The 17,292-nt window shown below is 41.0% G+C and overlaps 1 protein-coding gene across 3 annotated transcripts in view; it reads right to left on the bottom strand.

Moving 5' to 3' along the window:
* RELN (reelin) overlaps window positions 1-17,292 on the bottom strand; it is a 326,208-nt gene that overhangs the window by 11,344 nt on the left and 297,572 nt on the right. For all 3 annotated transcript variants that reach the window (XM_079993517.1, XM_079993518.1, XM_079993519.1), the window contains 12 exons: window positions 16,912-17,066; window positions 15,765-15,979; window positions 14,156-14,333; window positions 13,655-13,830; window positions 8,627-8,733; window positions 6,867-7,109; window positions 5,483-5,658; window positions 4,890-4,963; window positions 3,855-4,016; window positions 2,645-2,802; window positions 975-1,194; window positions 205-402 (listed from right to left, as the gene is read on the bottom strand). In XM_079993517.1, coding sequence (XP_079849643.1) covers window positions 205-402; window positions 975-1,194; window positions 2,645-2,802; window positions 3,855-4,016; window positions 4,890-4,963; window positions 5,483-5,658; window positions 6,867-7,109; window positions 8,627-8,733; window positions 13,655-13,830; window positions 14,156-14,333; window positions 15,765-15,979; window positions 16,912-17,066 — 2,062 coding nt within the window. The remainder of the gene's footprint in view (window positions 1-204; window positions 403-974; window positions 1,195-2,644; window positions 2,803-3,854; window positions 4,017-4,889; window positions 4,964-5,482; window positions 5,659-6,866; window positions 7,110-8,626; window positions 8,734-13,654; window positions 13,831-14,155; window positions 14,334-15,764; window positions 15,980-16,911; window positions 17,067-17,292) is intronic.

Raw genomic sequence — 17,292 nt, 5'->3', positions numbered from 1 at the left:
TAATTAAACAGTTCTAACAATTAAAAATGCTGGTGCCTCATAAATAACTTTTAGCGGTCACATCCATCCCCCTCCAGGGGAAGACCCATTTCACTTTTCAGTGTTTGCCCCACCCACCCTGGTTTTTACTTTAATGTGTGGTTGGGTTTCTTTTGTATGGATTGTCTGAGGTAAGAGAGACTGGTAGTATTACTCGGTACTTACAGTGGTACATTGTAAGACACTCTTTGGGCTTGTATAAAGTCCTTTGGTTGATGTTGTGCAATGACTTGCCATGTAATCCCATTATTTACACTGTACTGGAGCAACACTGCCTTGTCCACCGTATTAGGATCACTTAGATTGGTGTTACAGCTGTCTGTTTGAGAAAGGCTTCCGATTTGCAAAACAAACATTATTTTGCTGGGGAGGAAAAACCATAAGAGGAGAGGTTAAAAGAATAGAATAGAATAGAAATTACTTTACTGCATGATCTAACAATTAAGAGTAAAACTACTAACAATAAAACTGACTCTTACAAGAGTTAAGATTCTTTGGGAGGAATTTCCATGTGGTGCCAAGGCAATTGTCCCATCAGGGCAAACAGTTCGGCTTGCCAGATGGAACAATTCACCCCCTCTTCCAGCAGTTTCCCCTAAAACCTGCTCAGGGTAGTGAGGCAAGGAAAAGACACTTCAAGCTGGAAGGTGATATATGTGCAGGTAGGTCCCCCTTTTCATTCAGCATTCTGACTGAATGCCTCTGTGTTGGAGTTGAGCTCATCTAGCCATAGCACCATTTGGTCTAGGCCAAATGAGTGGAGGGAACAACAGAACACAACTCATGTTGCAAAACAATCCCTGTAATTTTATTTCCTAAGGTTATTTTCATTCCACCTGTACCCCTAATATCACTGAATGCCATTGTGTTCAACACTAACTTTCTCACGCAAATTGAAAAATATATATTTAAGATTCATGACAACACAAAATTACCTTGCTCGGGTCAAATCCAGGGGCTTAGTTACAGCTTGCCTTATCTGGCATCCGTTGAAATACAGAGAATCTCCATGTGCAAATGGTGCCAGCTGCCCACATCCGTTCCCTATAACCCCACCCTGGATAGTTTCCCAGTTTATTTCAGTTACTCTTGCAGATTCAAAATTATCTTTAATATAACTGGGAAGGTCGTGGCTGAAAACAGAGCAGTCATCCCCTGAAAAGGAATAAATAAAAATTACAATGCTGACAACACTGAGATACTCTAACTGAGAATTTATGTTCCTGCTTAAGAAAAGCCTGTGCTTCAGGTTAAGTCCTTGAACTTGGGGCTGAGGGAAAGCGAAAGCTCTTGATGCTCGACTTGAAATATTACCCCAGAAGAGCACCAAGCTCTTTCTCTCCCGACACTTTAAAACACTGAAAGTCACTTGTAAGTCCTCAGATACAGGCTCTTTTATTTGTAGACTGATTAAATTATAAACATTCATTGATTTTCAAATAACCTATGTTAAAAATGCCATATATTTTCTTTCCCAGTTTTAGCCCTATATAAAAAATAAATACATGGTGGTAGATCAAGCATCTTATTTCACACATATATTCAAGAGTTGTTGCCACAATGCATCATACTTGTCTTGAGACTGTATTTTATCTAGTGATTTCGCCTTTGCCAGCTAAAACGACATCATTCACAGACATAACTTTTTCAGAGCAGAAACACTATTGATAGGACACTGGTTATGTTTGCACATGCTGGGAATACAGATTAATGCTCTTTGGAAAATATGCTTTTTGGTAAATTCACTATCCTTAGTAAATGTTAATCCCAGACAGCCCTAGGAGTACATTGTTCCCACCAGTCTGCTGAATGTGTAGCACTACATTTGAGGAACCCAGAACTAATTCCTCTGAACAGTACTTGTAATGGGGCGGTGGAAACCCTCACATTTCTCTCTCTCATTACTGATGGTATTTGGGCTATACACCACCCAAACCACACCGAGGGACTTATCACTGTAGTTAACCAATCATTTAAATGGCAGTTCTCATGTAGCTATTCTGGTGCTTTGCTGGAGGGCTGCACCCCTGCAGGACTGAATTTTTCCAATTCAAAATTGAAAACAGAAATGGCTTCCATAAATATGAACTGTAGGGCTATTTGAATTTTAAGTACCCTGTCATTAGCTGATGGCATGAAGGAGCAATGCCACTCACCTGACAGCACGTAAGGGTAGGTGTCAGCATGGTGCAAACACATTGGCAGAATTACCAGATTGGTTCTGCTGACCTCCCCATCCCTCTCCCTCTCTTTCCTGGTAAACAATAGCAGCTCAGCTGTCAGGAGATCAGGTGAGTGCCGCCTCCCCAGCATACCGTCTGCTACCGCAGCCTGTGATTTGTGCAAGCAAGTACACTTTTTTTGGAAGGGCTAGGTCAAGTACTATTATTGATAGGTGAAAGATGGTCTCTGTATTCACATTTCCAAACTTTTCAGGCACCAGCCACACATTGCCTAGGAGTCTCAGCAGACGTCCTCTGAAGCATGGTGGATTCCAGACCCTTTTTGCTGTGTAATATTGAGTTAGTTTCAATAGACTAGGTTTTAATATAATAATAATAATAATAATAATAATAATAATAATAACAATAATGGAACATGACACCTTGGTATCCTTCATCACAAATGCAAATGGCTCCAGTCGTACAGTATCCATGGCCGCCACAGAGTTTTGGGCAGGATTCTCCAATGTACACATGATCAATTGCCCAGCTTTGCTTTTCTGATTCTTCTCTTTTTTGTATCCACCGGAACTGAGTCGCACTGCAAATAAAATAGCCACCATGAGCCAGAGAGGAATGGCTGGATTATGTTGGGGAGACCAGAGTTCGAACTGTCAGTCAGCTAGGAAGCTCTCTGGCTGGGTCACCTTGGGCCAGCCCCTCTCTCCCTTTGCCTCACAGTTGTTGTTGTGAGGATGAAGTGGGGAGAGGGAGAACCATAAATGGCACACTGAGCTCCTTAGAGGAATGATGAGATATAATTGTAACAAACAATACATCCTAACACAAAAAGTTTTATTGTAATATTGGCACACGTTATAGGCATGGGGACGCAGGTGGCGCTGTGGGTTAAAGCCTCAGCGCCTAGGGCTTGCCGATCGAAAGGTCGGCGGTTCGAATCCCTGCGGCGGGGTGCGCTCCCGTCGTTCGGTCCCAGCGCCTGCCAACCTAGCAGTTCGAAAGCACCTCCGGGTGCAAGTAGATAAATAGGGACCGCTTACCAGCGGGAAGGTAAACGGCGTTTCCGTGTGCGGCTCTGGCTCGCCAGAGCAGCGATGTCACGCTGGCCACGTGACCCGGAAGTGTCTCCGGACAGCGCTGGCCCCTGGCCTCTTGAGTGAGATGGGCGCACAACCCCAGAGTCTGTCAAGACTGGCCCGTACGGGCAGGGGTACCTTTACCTTTACCTTATAGGCATGCTAGACAACGGATAGAGACTACCATGTGTATGCATCCTGCAGCCTTGGGTGCTGTTTTACTGCCTTCTGTGTATTACAGTTACAACATTTGCTAGCCTCTGTTTCAAGGGGCCGTGGAAGATGCAGGGCATTAAAATCACAAACGTTATTTTGTCCAATATATCACAAATAATGGAGCAGGGTGTCTGCTGAAGCATTGAACCTCCAAGACATTCTCTTGGAAACACTATTTATTTTTACTGTGGGGAAATATTTCCCCAATAATATTGATTATGTACCAGAGCAGAGAGAAAATAATGTTTTAAATTGCCTCTTCTTCTGCGCCCTCAACCAGCGCCAGCTAAGCAGATGATGTTTTATTGCAAGGCAATAAGATGACCTTTCGGTAACCTACCTGGATGAGACATGATCTGGCAGCTGGACAGTTATTCTCTTCCAAGTGGAGCTGTTGACAGAGTTATAGATTGTAGCTTCATGGAACTGAAATGGGGAGCAGCCAACACTATTAGAAGACGATGGAAGACATTGTGTCTGGACAAGCTGCCATGAATCTGCCCTGAAAGAAGCAAAGGAAATAATATTGTTACAGCAGCTGAAGAGAATAATAAAAAGTTGAGTACCTACTAAATGTCATGGAAATGGGTGTATTTAAAAAAAATATTATCCTTAACAATATTCTTTCAAGTAGAGTTATAAACAGACAAAGATTGAAGTCCTGTATTCTTTGCCCCATTGCAGATTTTCTTATCCTAATCCCATTATATAGGAACTTTGTCAGGAGCAGTGGAATAAATCTGGTAAGAAGAGGGTCCCCATGTAGACTGGATGTTTTGGTTCAATAGGTTTCACAGGCACATTCATGACTTAAGCCCTGAAGTGTCAAGTGAATTCCTGCAAATTCCACATTTCTAATTCCATAATGGGTAGGGGGCCAAGCTAGTTCCAAGGATCTTCTGATCGCACAGATAATTAATTAAGAAAAGTGGTCTAACATGATACGTCAGATTCCAAAGAAATCTGCAATGATGAATTTAGGACAGCTTTAGCTATTCATTCTTTCTATATATTTATTGCATTCTTATGATGATGTTTGGATCTTATTTTTTTTTATTTACGATTCATTTGAATGTTTATAATCCAAGCTTTCATACATATATCAAGATGGCATACAACAGAAATATACAATAAAACCAGTCAACCCGAATCTGAAAAACATAATTAAATAATAATAAAACAGCAAAAGATACTGGATGGTTCCAAACAGTGATTTTACTGTTTAAGTATATGCTAATCTACTTGTATATTTTGGGCCTCTTGAACTGTGTGCCTGTATATAATTTAAATGTATAATATAAAATGATTTTTTAAAGAATTACTTCAAGTTTTCAAGGCCATTCCACAATATATCTCACTGTGGACATAGATTTACCTAGCATCCTTGGTATATTCTAACATCACAGAATGGAGGTCTCCACAAGATGTTGCTTCACAGCCAACTACAATCTGAAACAAACACAATAGCAATTCAATTTTAACTAAAATTAAAGCAACATCCTTCCACCTTTGACGTTCTCTTTCTTTCCTTCTCCCCTGTCTGTTATAACCTTTTGCATGGGTGAGCCAATGTTTACTAGCCAAATAGGCATCCTAAATTTTCCTGAGCTTCAGTTAATCAACATCCTAGTATAGTGCTATTATAATGACATTCCACTTGTGAGGGGGAAAACTGGCTTTCTTCAGGGGAAAAGGTTGCCCCTGAGATAAATGGAGCACAATAAAATATCTCTTTCCTCTAGTTGTTTCTAAAGCCTGGACAGTGCTTTTTGAATGGAAGTAGTATTTATGTATCAGTGTTATTGTTAGACACCCTAATGTGGTTCCAATAAATTCTAATAAGCAATATGCAGTAAATATTTGATAGAAATCCGAACCAGGCATCTCACTTGACCCTGTCAGAATTTCTAGGCAAACCTGATGTCTATGGACTCAACATTTTACTTTGGAAGAACAGAAGCTTCTTACTTTAAACTGTATCATATATCCTGGTTGTATAATGAGTTCCCGAGAGGACAGGATATTGTTCGTCTGATCCTTTTTCTTATTTGGCCAGTAGAGATGAAATGATGGGTTGCCACAGAAGCCTGCAGTCCTGACGGCATTTGGGTAGAAACTCCAGTTTTCTTCATGGGAAATGCCTTCTATTAACATCAATTAGACAGAATTAAAGAGAAGTTTCATAATGTTCCAATACGTACTAAATATACAAAAGTTTTTTTTTTTTGTATATTCATAATAGAATGATAAAATATTCCAAAAAGTGATAGGCAGACAGACAAGACATATATTGTTGGTGTTCTTTTCATCCTTCTCCTACCAGAGTTCTTTGAGAAGGGGTGTACATGTACAGGTTTTTTTTTTTCCATAATGGAAAACATGGTCACACATCAAAATACTGACCAGACTCATGGTGGTGACCTCATGTGCCTTCAGACTGTGCACTGGATTTTGTTAGATTTATCATTTTATGCTTGGCATTCAGGAAGCCACAGGCAGTGGCTAATTAACTTACACTGCCTCTGACCTTCCCAAAGGCATTAGGAAAAGTAGGAGTGGTGGCATATTCACCACATTTAACCCTCTATGAATATCTAAGCTAGTGGTGGGGAACCTCCTTCCCACAGCCAAAGTAGGCAGGTAGGGGTCCTAATTTGGATTGTCATCAAATCATGTCCACCTGCCCCACACCTGACATGTGACATCAGTGATGGGGCAAGTAAAGATGCAGCTGAAAAAGAACGACTAGCAACCTTCAGGGTTGCTGTCAGTACCAATCAGCTGATTGGTGCTGACAACAAACCTCACAGGGATCAGCTAAACTGTGGAATTCCCAATCGGGAGCTCCATAGTGTAGTTGATCCCTTCCCAAAGCGGGGATTCCTGGGATCAGCTCCATTACCCAGCTCCTGATTGGGTATTCCCTAGTGTTAGCTAATCCCTGCTTTCAGAATTTAAGTTTCATCCCAGGTTCTTTTCTTTGAAGTTGGGTCAACCAGTTGATTGATAGGTATCTAGCTCTGACAAAATGGCCCACATGGGTGGGGGAGCTCAGTCCCTACCCCCACCCTCTTAGTCGTAGCATTTGCTGACCTTTGGTGCTCAGAACTATTTTGTTAAAACTATTCAATTTCAAAATATGGTGATAATATCTATATCTAGGAAGCTTCCTTTGCATTATTTTACAAGAGTAATATATATTTTATTATGAGCAATTTATTTATTTTTTGAAAAAAACTTATTTAAAAAGTCCCCTGTGTCTTCTTTAAACAAAAATTGAAATATGGACTTGAAACTCCGTCAATCAACAAAGCATAATGATGAAAAAAATGGTGACTTGCTCGACTCTTACCGTCATCAAATGTATCCACCAGTTGACTCGGATTGATCTCTGCTCCTCCAATCAGTACGTTATCCAGTGCCCACTGAGCCCGATCAAAGCCCGAGACCACAATTCCATTGTTAATTACAAATGGCTGCCACCAACGCAGGCGAGTTGTATTGGTCAGAGCATCTTCTGGGAGCAGGATGTAATCATGTCTGATGGAGATGTATTTCTGATAATCCATCTCATGGAGCAGTGTCCAAGATATTCCTACAGGACAAAGATTCAAGGTAAAGTAAGAACTAATCAATATCTGAGAACTCATGTTGAGATTGGATTCAAGTGGTCCACCATTATTCAGTGGGTGGCTTTGAACCAGTCATAACTATAGATGCCTGAAAATGGATATGATAATAGACGATAAACACTTCCCTACTAGCACCTTGATACTAAAGATTTTTGTAAGTGTACTGATTAGAACTGTTGGTGTAATGTCCATTTGATTAAGTGGTTGCATAATCTTCTTTGGCACTGTGAAGTCATCACTTTTCGTTAATAATATTTTCTGAGGTAGAGTTTTGTTCATTAGGAATGTATAGGAGATTCACCATGTGCAGTGTAAATATTACACTGACAGTGAAGCTATTAAGAGGAATGTAAGCTGAGTGGTTAATATGCATAACAACGGGCTACTGTGCACATTCACCAGGACTCGTAGAGAATGTGCACATAACCCAGGCATGGCCAAACTTAGCCCTCCAAATGTTTTGGGACTACGACTCCCATCATCCCTAGCTAACTGGACCAGTGGTCAGGGATGATGGGAATTGTAGTCCCAAAACATCTGGAGGGCCAAGCTTGGCCATGCCTGACATAACCCTTCCATGAAGAGGTGTGCACATTTCCCAGTCAATATACATTCAGTCGATATATGCACATCCCCCAAAGCCTGTTGTATCGAGATTATGTATGTTGACTTGGAAATGTGCACACCTCTTCACAGAAGGGTTATGTGCACATTCTCCATGTGTCCTGGTGAATGTACACAATCACTCAACTTACATTCCCCTTAACACGTACATGGTATCAGGAGAGCAGCAGGTGGCTAGCTGTCAGATTAAATGTCAGTTGCCTTATAACAAAAATAAAGTGAGTTTAAAGACGTTAGGTCCTGTTTATTTATAGAAGAGTTTCCAACAGAATATTTATTGTGCAACAATGGGTGATTCTTAAGAATAAGCAGTTCCATTGTCTTCAACAAGACATGTAGTTAAAGGAGGAACAGTTTGTCCAACTTCTTCTGAAATGCAGGAAAATATTGTTCAAGGACAAGAATGAGGGTATAAAAATATATTTCTGAACACCATACAATTTTATTTATCCAAATGGCATGGGAGACATCCAAAGTACCTGGATTATCAGAGGAGTTTCAATAAACCAGAGTGCCTGTTTTCACTGGATTATATTGACATATAGCACAGATTTAAGATTTACTGTTATCCCTCCTCCCACACCACATTTTAGTGCCTGTGTGTCTGTGTTATCAGAACAAAAGGCAGAAAAGAGGCCATCTAGGCATACTGAATTAGGGGCTTGCTTTTGCAGCCAGTGATTTTAGATAACTATAACTTTCAGGTAACTGAATTTCAAGAGCAAGGGTTCTGCTCTGCTGCAAATCATACCTCTGTCTGGGGGCAATGTTCTTTTTTTGGATTTCCCCCCGAAACTGTACGGTGCTTAAATATAAGCAGAAATATTTATTAGATATCATTAAAATAGACCCTTGCCTCCATCTGTTGAATAATCCAGCAGAACTCCTTCCTTCCGACATGTTGGTCTGTGACATGTTGTCATGTTGTTTTCACTCCCAATTCTTCCCCAATATTGTAAAAATCTGAATGAAAAGACATTGGTGGGTAATCATAATAATTGCATGCTCCCAAGGAAATAGTAGACATTTCCCCGCATAAATGAAATTGAAACAAGTTCAGACAACATATACAAAACAAGGAAGAACCCTCAAATCAGTTGCATGGTGAGTATAAAATACATGCAGAATTGAAACTGTAATGAGTCTTTATTGCAAAGTTAAATGACATCTGTACAGTGGTGCCCCGCAAGACGAATGCCTCGCTAGACGAAAAACTCGCTAGACGAAAGAGTTTTCCGTTTTTTGAGGTGCTTCGCAAGACGAATTTCCCTATGGGCTTGCTTTGCAAGACGAAACGTCTTGCGAGTTCTTGCGAGTTTGTTTCCTTTTTCTTAAAGCCGCTAAGCCGTTAATAGCCGCTAAGCTGCTAAGCCGTTAATAGCCGCTAAGCCGCTAATAGCCGTGCTTCGCAAGACGAAAAAACTGCAAGACGAAGAGACTCGCGGAACGGATTAATTTCGTCTTGCGAGGCACCACTGTATTAGAAGAGGGGTCGCTGGTCTGCAATATTGATAACTGGAGCTCTCAGGTCCCCAAATACAGTAGGAATCAACTAGTTAACACTTGTCCCTTGTATGGCTGGCCAAATACATTTTAATGCCTGAGGTGGATCAGCAAATGTCCCTACTTCTTCACTGGTTGACCTTTGGGCAGTCACTGACTCTCATCCTAAATTACTTCATAGGGGACTCAGCTAGATTGGTAAAGAAAAAGCGTTTTATATGCGTTGTATATGCGATATAACACTGTAATACCAGGTGGCGCTGTGGAGTCCCATCTTTCTCTACCAGATTTCCCTGTACAGTATTAGTTTGCAATGCGTTGAACTGAATCGCTTCTTTGGCGTGTCCAGATCCAGCCAGGGTTACTAGGAGGGTAAAAATGTAAAAGGAGTGGGACTTATGTATGCCACTTTTAGCTCCTGGAAAACAAATGTGATACAAAGCGTGTTCTCCTTCATGGACAGCACGTGTTGCGGTGGGGGCCGCCAGGACACTCCAAAGTTGGGGGGCGGGCTAATTGATCGTTGGCCACTGATGCGATTGGGGCTTCCCTTGTTGTTGGGAAGAAGTTAATGTTGCCATTTATTGATTGACAGCCAGAAATAGTAAAACTCCTTGCACGAGGCTAGGCCTTCCTCTTTTCGCCCGTGCATTGGTTTGCCCGTCCCTCCCTCCCTAGAATAGGGTTGTTCGCTTTGACCTTGCTATGCCTGTCATGGGGTCGTCTGCTTTGGAGCGCGGGCCTGGTAGGAATTTTGTCCATCTGGCTGATTGGCTGGGGCCATTTGGTTTTTGCCTACTGCGTAGCAAATCGTCACAACTTGTAAGGTTGCAGTTAGGCATTGGTTTATGGTTTGGTTGGTTGAGGGGCATGGATTGGCTGTGCCTGCCCCTCTAATGCTGCTGCTGCAAGGGATTCCGTTAAAGGAATTGGGAGCTAACTATTGCTTGTCCACTCTGACAAGGGGGCTCGGGCCATAGCAATGAGCTCCTGATTGCATTTGGGGTGAGGGCAGGTTCCCTGCTCCGCGTAACCCCCAAGTGTATTCCCCCATTCTGACTTTCGCATCGTGCGGAATGTCAGTCTGTCCTCCATGGTGGGGGCAGATAGTCGCAACCAATGCCTACGCAACCACTCATAAATTTGTATTTTAATAAAGTTGTGGCCAAAATTATGCCAAAAATCTTAAACAAAAATTTCTGTGTGATGTGTGAGTTATTGGGGTGGACCTGGGGACCTCGACACGCAACCTAAAACTACAAGAATTTGTAATTCTTGTAATGTAACTGTCATATATGTTGTGAACAGTTCAAACTACTCCCCCAGCATGTAAAATGGATAGCTATGCAATGGATGGCACCTTCCTGTGTGCACACACATTTACAAGCATGTGCCATTCAAACAAGATTCATTCATTACCCCAGCTGAAGATTTAACTTATAGCGACTCTGGGGAGGAGCCCAAACACTTATAACTCACACTTTAAAAATAAATAAATAAACAAACAAACACGACAACGTTGTGCCCCGACCATATGCCTCAATCTTCTGCATGTTCAAAGAAACTTCACTATCAATCTCCCCCCCCCCTTTAACCTGAAGAGGTTAAAGAATATGTAAATGATTGGTTGCACTATCACCAAGTCAATGAAATATATAAAGAGGATTTAAAGGAAAAAGGATTTGATGATAAAAAAACCAAAATTTGAAATAGAAATATTAAACAATGAATGTTAAAGCAATGTCTAAAATGTATAAAATACTGTTGTAATGGCATTTGAAAGATGAGGAAGTGAAATCGGTAATGATACATTGGGCAAAAGGCTTTGGATATAATATACAGCTTGAAGAATGGGAAAGGTTGTGGAATGAAAGGATATCATTTACAGCCTGTAATGCTTTGAAAGAGAATATGATGAAAATGATGCATAAATGGTATATTACACGAGTGAAATTAGCTAAAATGTATAAGACAAATAATAAATTTTATTTGTATTTTAATTGATTGTCTGATTTTATGTTAATGTGTTATACATTTGATGTTAGTCGCTCTGAGCCCGGCTTTGGCTGAGGAGGCGGGATATAAATAAAAATTATTATTATTATTATTATTATTATTATTATTATTAATGTTGGAAATGTAAAGAAAAAGAAGAAACATTTTATCATATGTGGTGGGAATGTAAAAAAGTAAAGAACTTACGGGAAATGATATATGAAAAAGATGTTGAAATATACATATTTTTTTTAAAACCAGAAGCATTTTTACTTGATCTTATAGGTCAGGACATTAATAGGCAAGATGTTAAATTGTTTTTATATGCAACAACTGTGGCAAGAGTATTGTTAGCCCAGAAATGGAAACAAGAAGAAATTCTGACGAAAGAAGAATGGCAGACAAAATTAAAGGACTATGCAGAATTGGACAAAATGACAGGAAGGATTCAAAACCTGCAAGACCAGAGATTTATAGAAGATTGGAAGAAGTATATGAATTATTTGAAGAGCAACTGTAATCAACAAATATTGCTAGTAAGACTACAAGAAGTTTTATAATGAGAAATATACGAAGTGTTACAAAGCAGAAAAAGATAGAGATATTGGTTATGAGTTTGAAATGTAATAGGGAAGATAAGAAATGCATACTGAGAGATTAAATTGGAAAATTTTCAGACAGGATTGATGGAAGTTAAAAATTTGAATAAGATGCAAAAGTATGTTTAATTACTGTTGAAAATGATATGTTAAAAAAACTAATAAAAAATTATAGATATAAAAAAAACCCTTGAGCCCCGACCATATGCCTCAATCTTCTGCATGTTCAAAGAAACTTCACTATAAATCTTCCCCTCCCCCTTTCCTTCTGGCAGCTGTTAGGCACAGAAATATCTCAATGGATAAAGGAAACTTGGGGTTTGTCTTCAGTGTTAGTCCTACCCTGAGAAAACAGTCTAAAATTAACAGACACAACTAACTTACCTATTAATTCCAAACAGTCATTGAAACGGTGTTAGGAGAAACATTACAGGGTACTCTTTCGCCAGTGCTATTTTTCTAGAAAAAGAGGTACTGAAATTCACCATGAACGCCTCCCTCGATCTCTCATTATGCCCACCTGAGAGGTGCCGGAACTGAGTTCTGGCTGAAGAAAAGCCCTGTCTTTAGCCCATTTTAGTACCTCATATGCAAGCTCAGTCTAGCTGCTTTAGTGAACAGCAGTTTTTGTACCACTCAATACAGCAGCTAAAAGGACTGTAGTTTACAAGAGGTATTTTCCACCTATTCTGACCCAGGACCCACTTTTAAATCAAGCACGGATTTGAGGATCCACTTCTTAATTCTTAATCCTAAAGCCATATATGTGCATAGTAGTAATGCTCCTGTTGCAACTCACCTTGGATCAGGCCCATGACCTACTAGTGGGTCCCAACAAATCAACGTCAATTATTTCCCCACCATCCCCACCAAGACTTCTTCTGTCCTTTCTGTCTGTGAGACCAGAGTGACAGCCAGTGTTCATTGTTATAAAGTACAACTAATTACACTGGGGCTTTCAAAGCATTCCTTATCTCCCCTGCCTTTTCTTCCATATTACATTTTGTAGGCTTAAATCCTTCATACTGGTGACATACCAAACCTACTGATTTCAAGTGACTGAAAATGTATGCAGGATTGCAGCTGCTGACTATATAGATATTTAAGAATGTGAATCATGTTTTGTGCTTGTGAAACTGTGGATGATAATAATTTAACGACTCTTTTTACGAAGGCCAGTGAATTGATTCTCTCACTTACTCTTCCAAGTTCTGTCTTCCTGAGCTGACTCTGAGTGGGTGCTGTAATGGTTATAAGGGGTTACTTGTGCGTAAGTTGCCGTTACTTTCGGCTAGATTGCCTGGCTAACCATGCCTCGGCTGACAGCCCTTCACTTCGTGGCCGTTCAGTCGCTTGCAGAATCCGTCAGTGGGCGTTTCTTGAACCTCTTCCAGCATAGAAGTTGTTTGACGCCAAGTCTCCGCCTACTCTCCCTGCGCGGAACTCTTCTGCGCAAGGAAGGAGTGGGCAGAGGTGTGCCCGTGCTCTCTCCACTAGTTTCGGGCGAAGAGTCTTGGAGACCCCTCTCCGAATCCTCCATCTCCCTCCCTTCTCTGCTGGTGTTGCGCTGAATTCCTTCCCCTCTGCTGGTCCCCTCTCCTGCATCGCTCGGGAGCCTTGCCTCCACCTCTCGCTCTGATGTCAGTTCCCTGACAGGTGCTTTAAGGGTAAAAGGCTCATATACCTTTGTCTGTTCCCACAGCCACTCAGTCTGCCGCTCTGTCATTATTTAAACTTTCATTAAAATATATTAGCTATGTACAACTCTATTAAGTAACCTGACATACTTTGCACCTCGCAAATCCAAGTCTTGAGTGACAGCCTGTCTCACTGTAGTGCCTCCAAAATACAGAGCTGTGTCTTCTGCTAGAATCCCGCATTCCATGCAAGCAGTGCCTCCTTCCAGAGACATCCATAAATCCGGTCTAATTTCTTCGTTGTCAAAGCGCTCCTTCAGGAAAGTCTGTTAAAGGATTTTAACATTTGAGAAGCCAGTCACCAACTCAAATTTTAGTTGTAAAAAGAATAGACATTTAGCTTTTAGAAATATGTTTTTTCACTCCTATAGTATGCCAAGAGTAATTTTACATGTAAAGTATATTTTGTTGGAACACAAGTGTCATGCTTGCTTTAATCAGACAAAAAATAAATAAAGGTTTTGCATTTTTTAAATGTTTATTGGTACTTGCATGTGAAGATTAATTCTAGCACAGATGCGTATTTAGTTTTTAAAATACTTTCTATCCCGCATATTCAGTACAGTCTGCACCAAAAGATATTTAGATTACCTTCAAAGTCTGAGTTAAGTAGCAGTTTGGACCAGAGAAACCTGGATCACAGACACATTGTTCTTTCAGACAGTCTCCATGGCCTCTGCAGTTGTCTACACAACCAGGTCCAAGATAGAAATTGTCAATGGCCCACTGCATATCAGAGTACTTCTGATAAAATCTAAACCGTACTGGGCTGAGTTAACACATAAACAGAGATAGAGAAAATAAACAAAAATCACAACACAAATAATATGCATACATAAACTTGAAGGCCATAGGACGTGTCTCTCAACAGATGTTACAAGATAATTTTCTATGCAGTTGGGTGTGTATTCCTGCTTCCATTACTTGCCAACCTGGCCTACTCCCCACCCCCTCAAACCACCCATCCCCTTGCCAACCCCCACCCTTTATACTTCATCCAACCACACAACCCCTCATATCTTGCCCAACCCCCTTCCTCTTATGGACCACCCAAACACCATCCCCTTACAGATCACCCAATCTGTGCTCCCCTCCCCCTCCAGACCATCTAAAGCTGTGCTACACAAAGTGGTTGTCCATGGACCGGTGTCAGTCCACGAGCCATCAGCTGCCAATCTACAGTGACTCCACCACAGCCCAGGTTCAGTGTGATGTTTTAGGGACCAAGTATGGTACAGGTCCCTGGCACACTGGGAAAAAGTTGCCAGTCCACCACATCAGGTGTCTTGAGAAGCACTGGCCTAAACCATGCTCCCCCTTCTTCCTACAGAACATCCAAACTGCACTCCTTCTCCCCTCAATATATTGCCCAAACCTAAAACTTTCTCTCCTTTGGTCCCATCCCATGGTCACTAATGCCATTGCTGTGGGAAGACAGAGTAAGAAGCATTGCAGGGACAAGACAAAGGGGTGATTACCCTTCCTCCCTGTAAATGGCAGAGGCGACAAGGGGAATGTAAGAAGGCTTGCAAAGCCCACTCCATGCCGATCCAACCTTCAACTTTCCAGCCTGCCTGTTTGCCCCTAGTTACATCCTCCTTGTCACTCCTTGGTCTTGGCCACCACTTGTTTGCTCAGCCAAACTGCGCACACCCCTTACAGCTTGCCCAAACCATGGTCCAGGCAAGCTGCAATGGAACAGGCAGGGCAGAGCAGCTCCCACCTCTTCAGCCTTTGATCTCCCAGGTTGTCCTGGCTGTTCCTCTGCAGCTTGTCTGGGCCGAACTGTTGCATGGCTCCCTGCCAGCTGTTCTGTCATCATGCTGCTGTTCACATGGCCACTGCTGCATGATGACAGTCTTACAGTTTAATTATATGGAAAGATAGGAGACTGAAGATAAGTTATTACAGTTGAACAGGTTATGTAAATGAGGGATATATGGTTCTCATTCATATGAATTCTGAAATCAGTTTCCCAGTTTCCAAAATAATGGAAACTGTCTAGTCTTGCTTGTGGAACTACTAACTATATTGTTCCTTGTAATGGATGTCTTCATTCCAAATGAACTAGCAACATCATCAGCATGCATAGCACAGAACCGTGGTGCAACAGAGCCATCTCACAGAAGGAAGGATATGTCTAGAAGACCGATATGGCCACTCTGATAACATCAGTAGCTCAGATATTATTTATACTTACTTTCCTACTAGGCTTTCAGGTAGACGGTAAGTTATTCTTTTCCATCCTTTGGTTGGAAAGAAGACAGATGGTTGTGAAACACTCCCAGAACATTTGGGGTCAGCAGGTAAGCACTGAGGTATTAGGTAGCTCCAGCTCACTCCAAAGTCAGTAGAATATTGCACATGGACTTGGTTCTGGGCAATTTTTTCTGAGGTTTTACAGCCGACAGAAATCTAATATAGTACATGTAAAAAGTGACACACATTTTCATTTCAGATATCGTTTTTTCCAGCAAGAAAAAATAATAGTGAGGTTTTCATGTAAATTTATAGCAGAGTATTATTATCTGTTAGACTGATTGGGGAAAATCAGAGGTGCACGAAGGATTGCCCAGAATTTTATTGCATGCCAATGAAAGGACAAAAAGAGAAACCTTGATCTTCTGACTTATCCAGTCAGTGTCTTATCAAGTTATCAGGCTTCCTTTCATGCTAGTCTCATTAATTATACAACTATCTGCTTAAGATACAGTGTTCTTGGTGTAGTTGAGCTCTATCGCTGTACCTGCAAGTGAGATTTTCCAGCTCAGTGGTAAGCGAGCTGTAAAAGATCAGTTTCTTTGTGGAAGACAAGACCTGATTTTTGTAAGAGATTTACAACTATAGAGGCTGAGGGGAAAACTACATGTAGCACTATTAATGTTTTCGGGGGAGGCATCCTTAAACTGGCCGCTTTTATTTTGAAAGTAAAGCAGCTACAGGGCTCTCTTTCTGAACCTACTCTCAGTCTGGATTGGGGTGCCATGCCAATTTACTCCCAAAAATAATCAACCCCCCCTCTTTCTTTTTGCTGCTGAAGGTGCTACATTCAGAGTCAAATAGTAGTCAAGTGAGGGAGAGATTTTTAACAGGAAATTGGTGTGGGGCCCTGATCCAGATAAGGAGCATGTTAATGCCCTGTAAGGAAGAACCACCTGACACCTACCAGCAAGAAACACAAAAACACATGGAAAGTGTTGGCACAACAGAATAAATTTAAATTGTTAAAAGGGTGTTAATCAGGGCTTTTTTTCCCCTAGGGGGGAGCATCAGTTCTGGTGAGTTCCAGCTGAAAAAAGCCCTGGTGTTAATGTAAATCTCTGAAGGCTTTAGAAAGCGGTGTTTACCTTGAACTGCATAATCCAGTTGTCTGTAGGAGTTAAATCATGGGTGATAGCATAAACTTCTCTGCCATCATGGCTACCACACATCATGACACCATCAGGAGACTCGCAGAATCTTTCTATTGAACAGTCGTCATGGAACAGCCAGTGCTCATTCACTGAAGAAAATAATATTCATACCAATATTTTAAAACTGTAGTATTTGATAATTAAAAATACTGATGGTGTTAAGTGCCGAAAACAGTTACTGAATTATTAAATCATTATTGGGTTATAATAGAAGAATGATTTGTTTCATTCTAATGCAGAAACACTATTCTCATACATTATTGCAATAAATGTATGGCTTTACCTATGCCTTGCTCTACAGTTATCATTTTTTTT

This window comes from Podarcis cretensis (genome assembly GCF_951804945.1).
Source record: "Podarcis cretensis genome assembly, chromosome: 10".
NCBI lineage: Eukaryota > Metazoa > Chordata > Lepidosauria > Squamata > Lacertidae > Podarcis > Podarcis cretensis.
The sequence above is the reverse complement of the archived record's forward strand: the minus strand, read 5'-3'. Positions and strand labels throughout refer to the sequence as shown.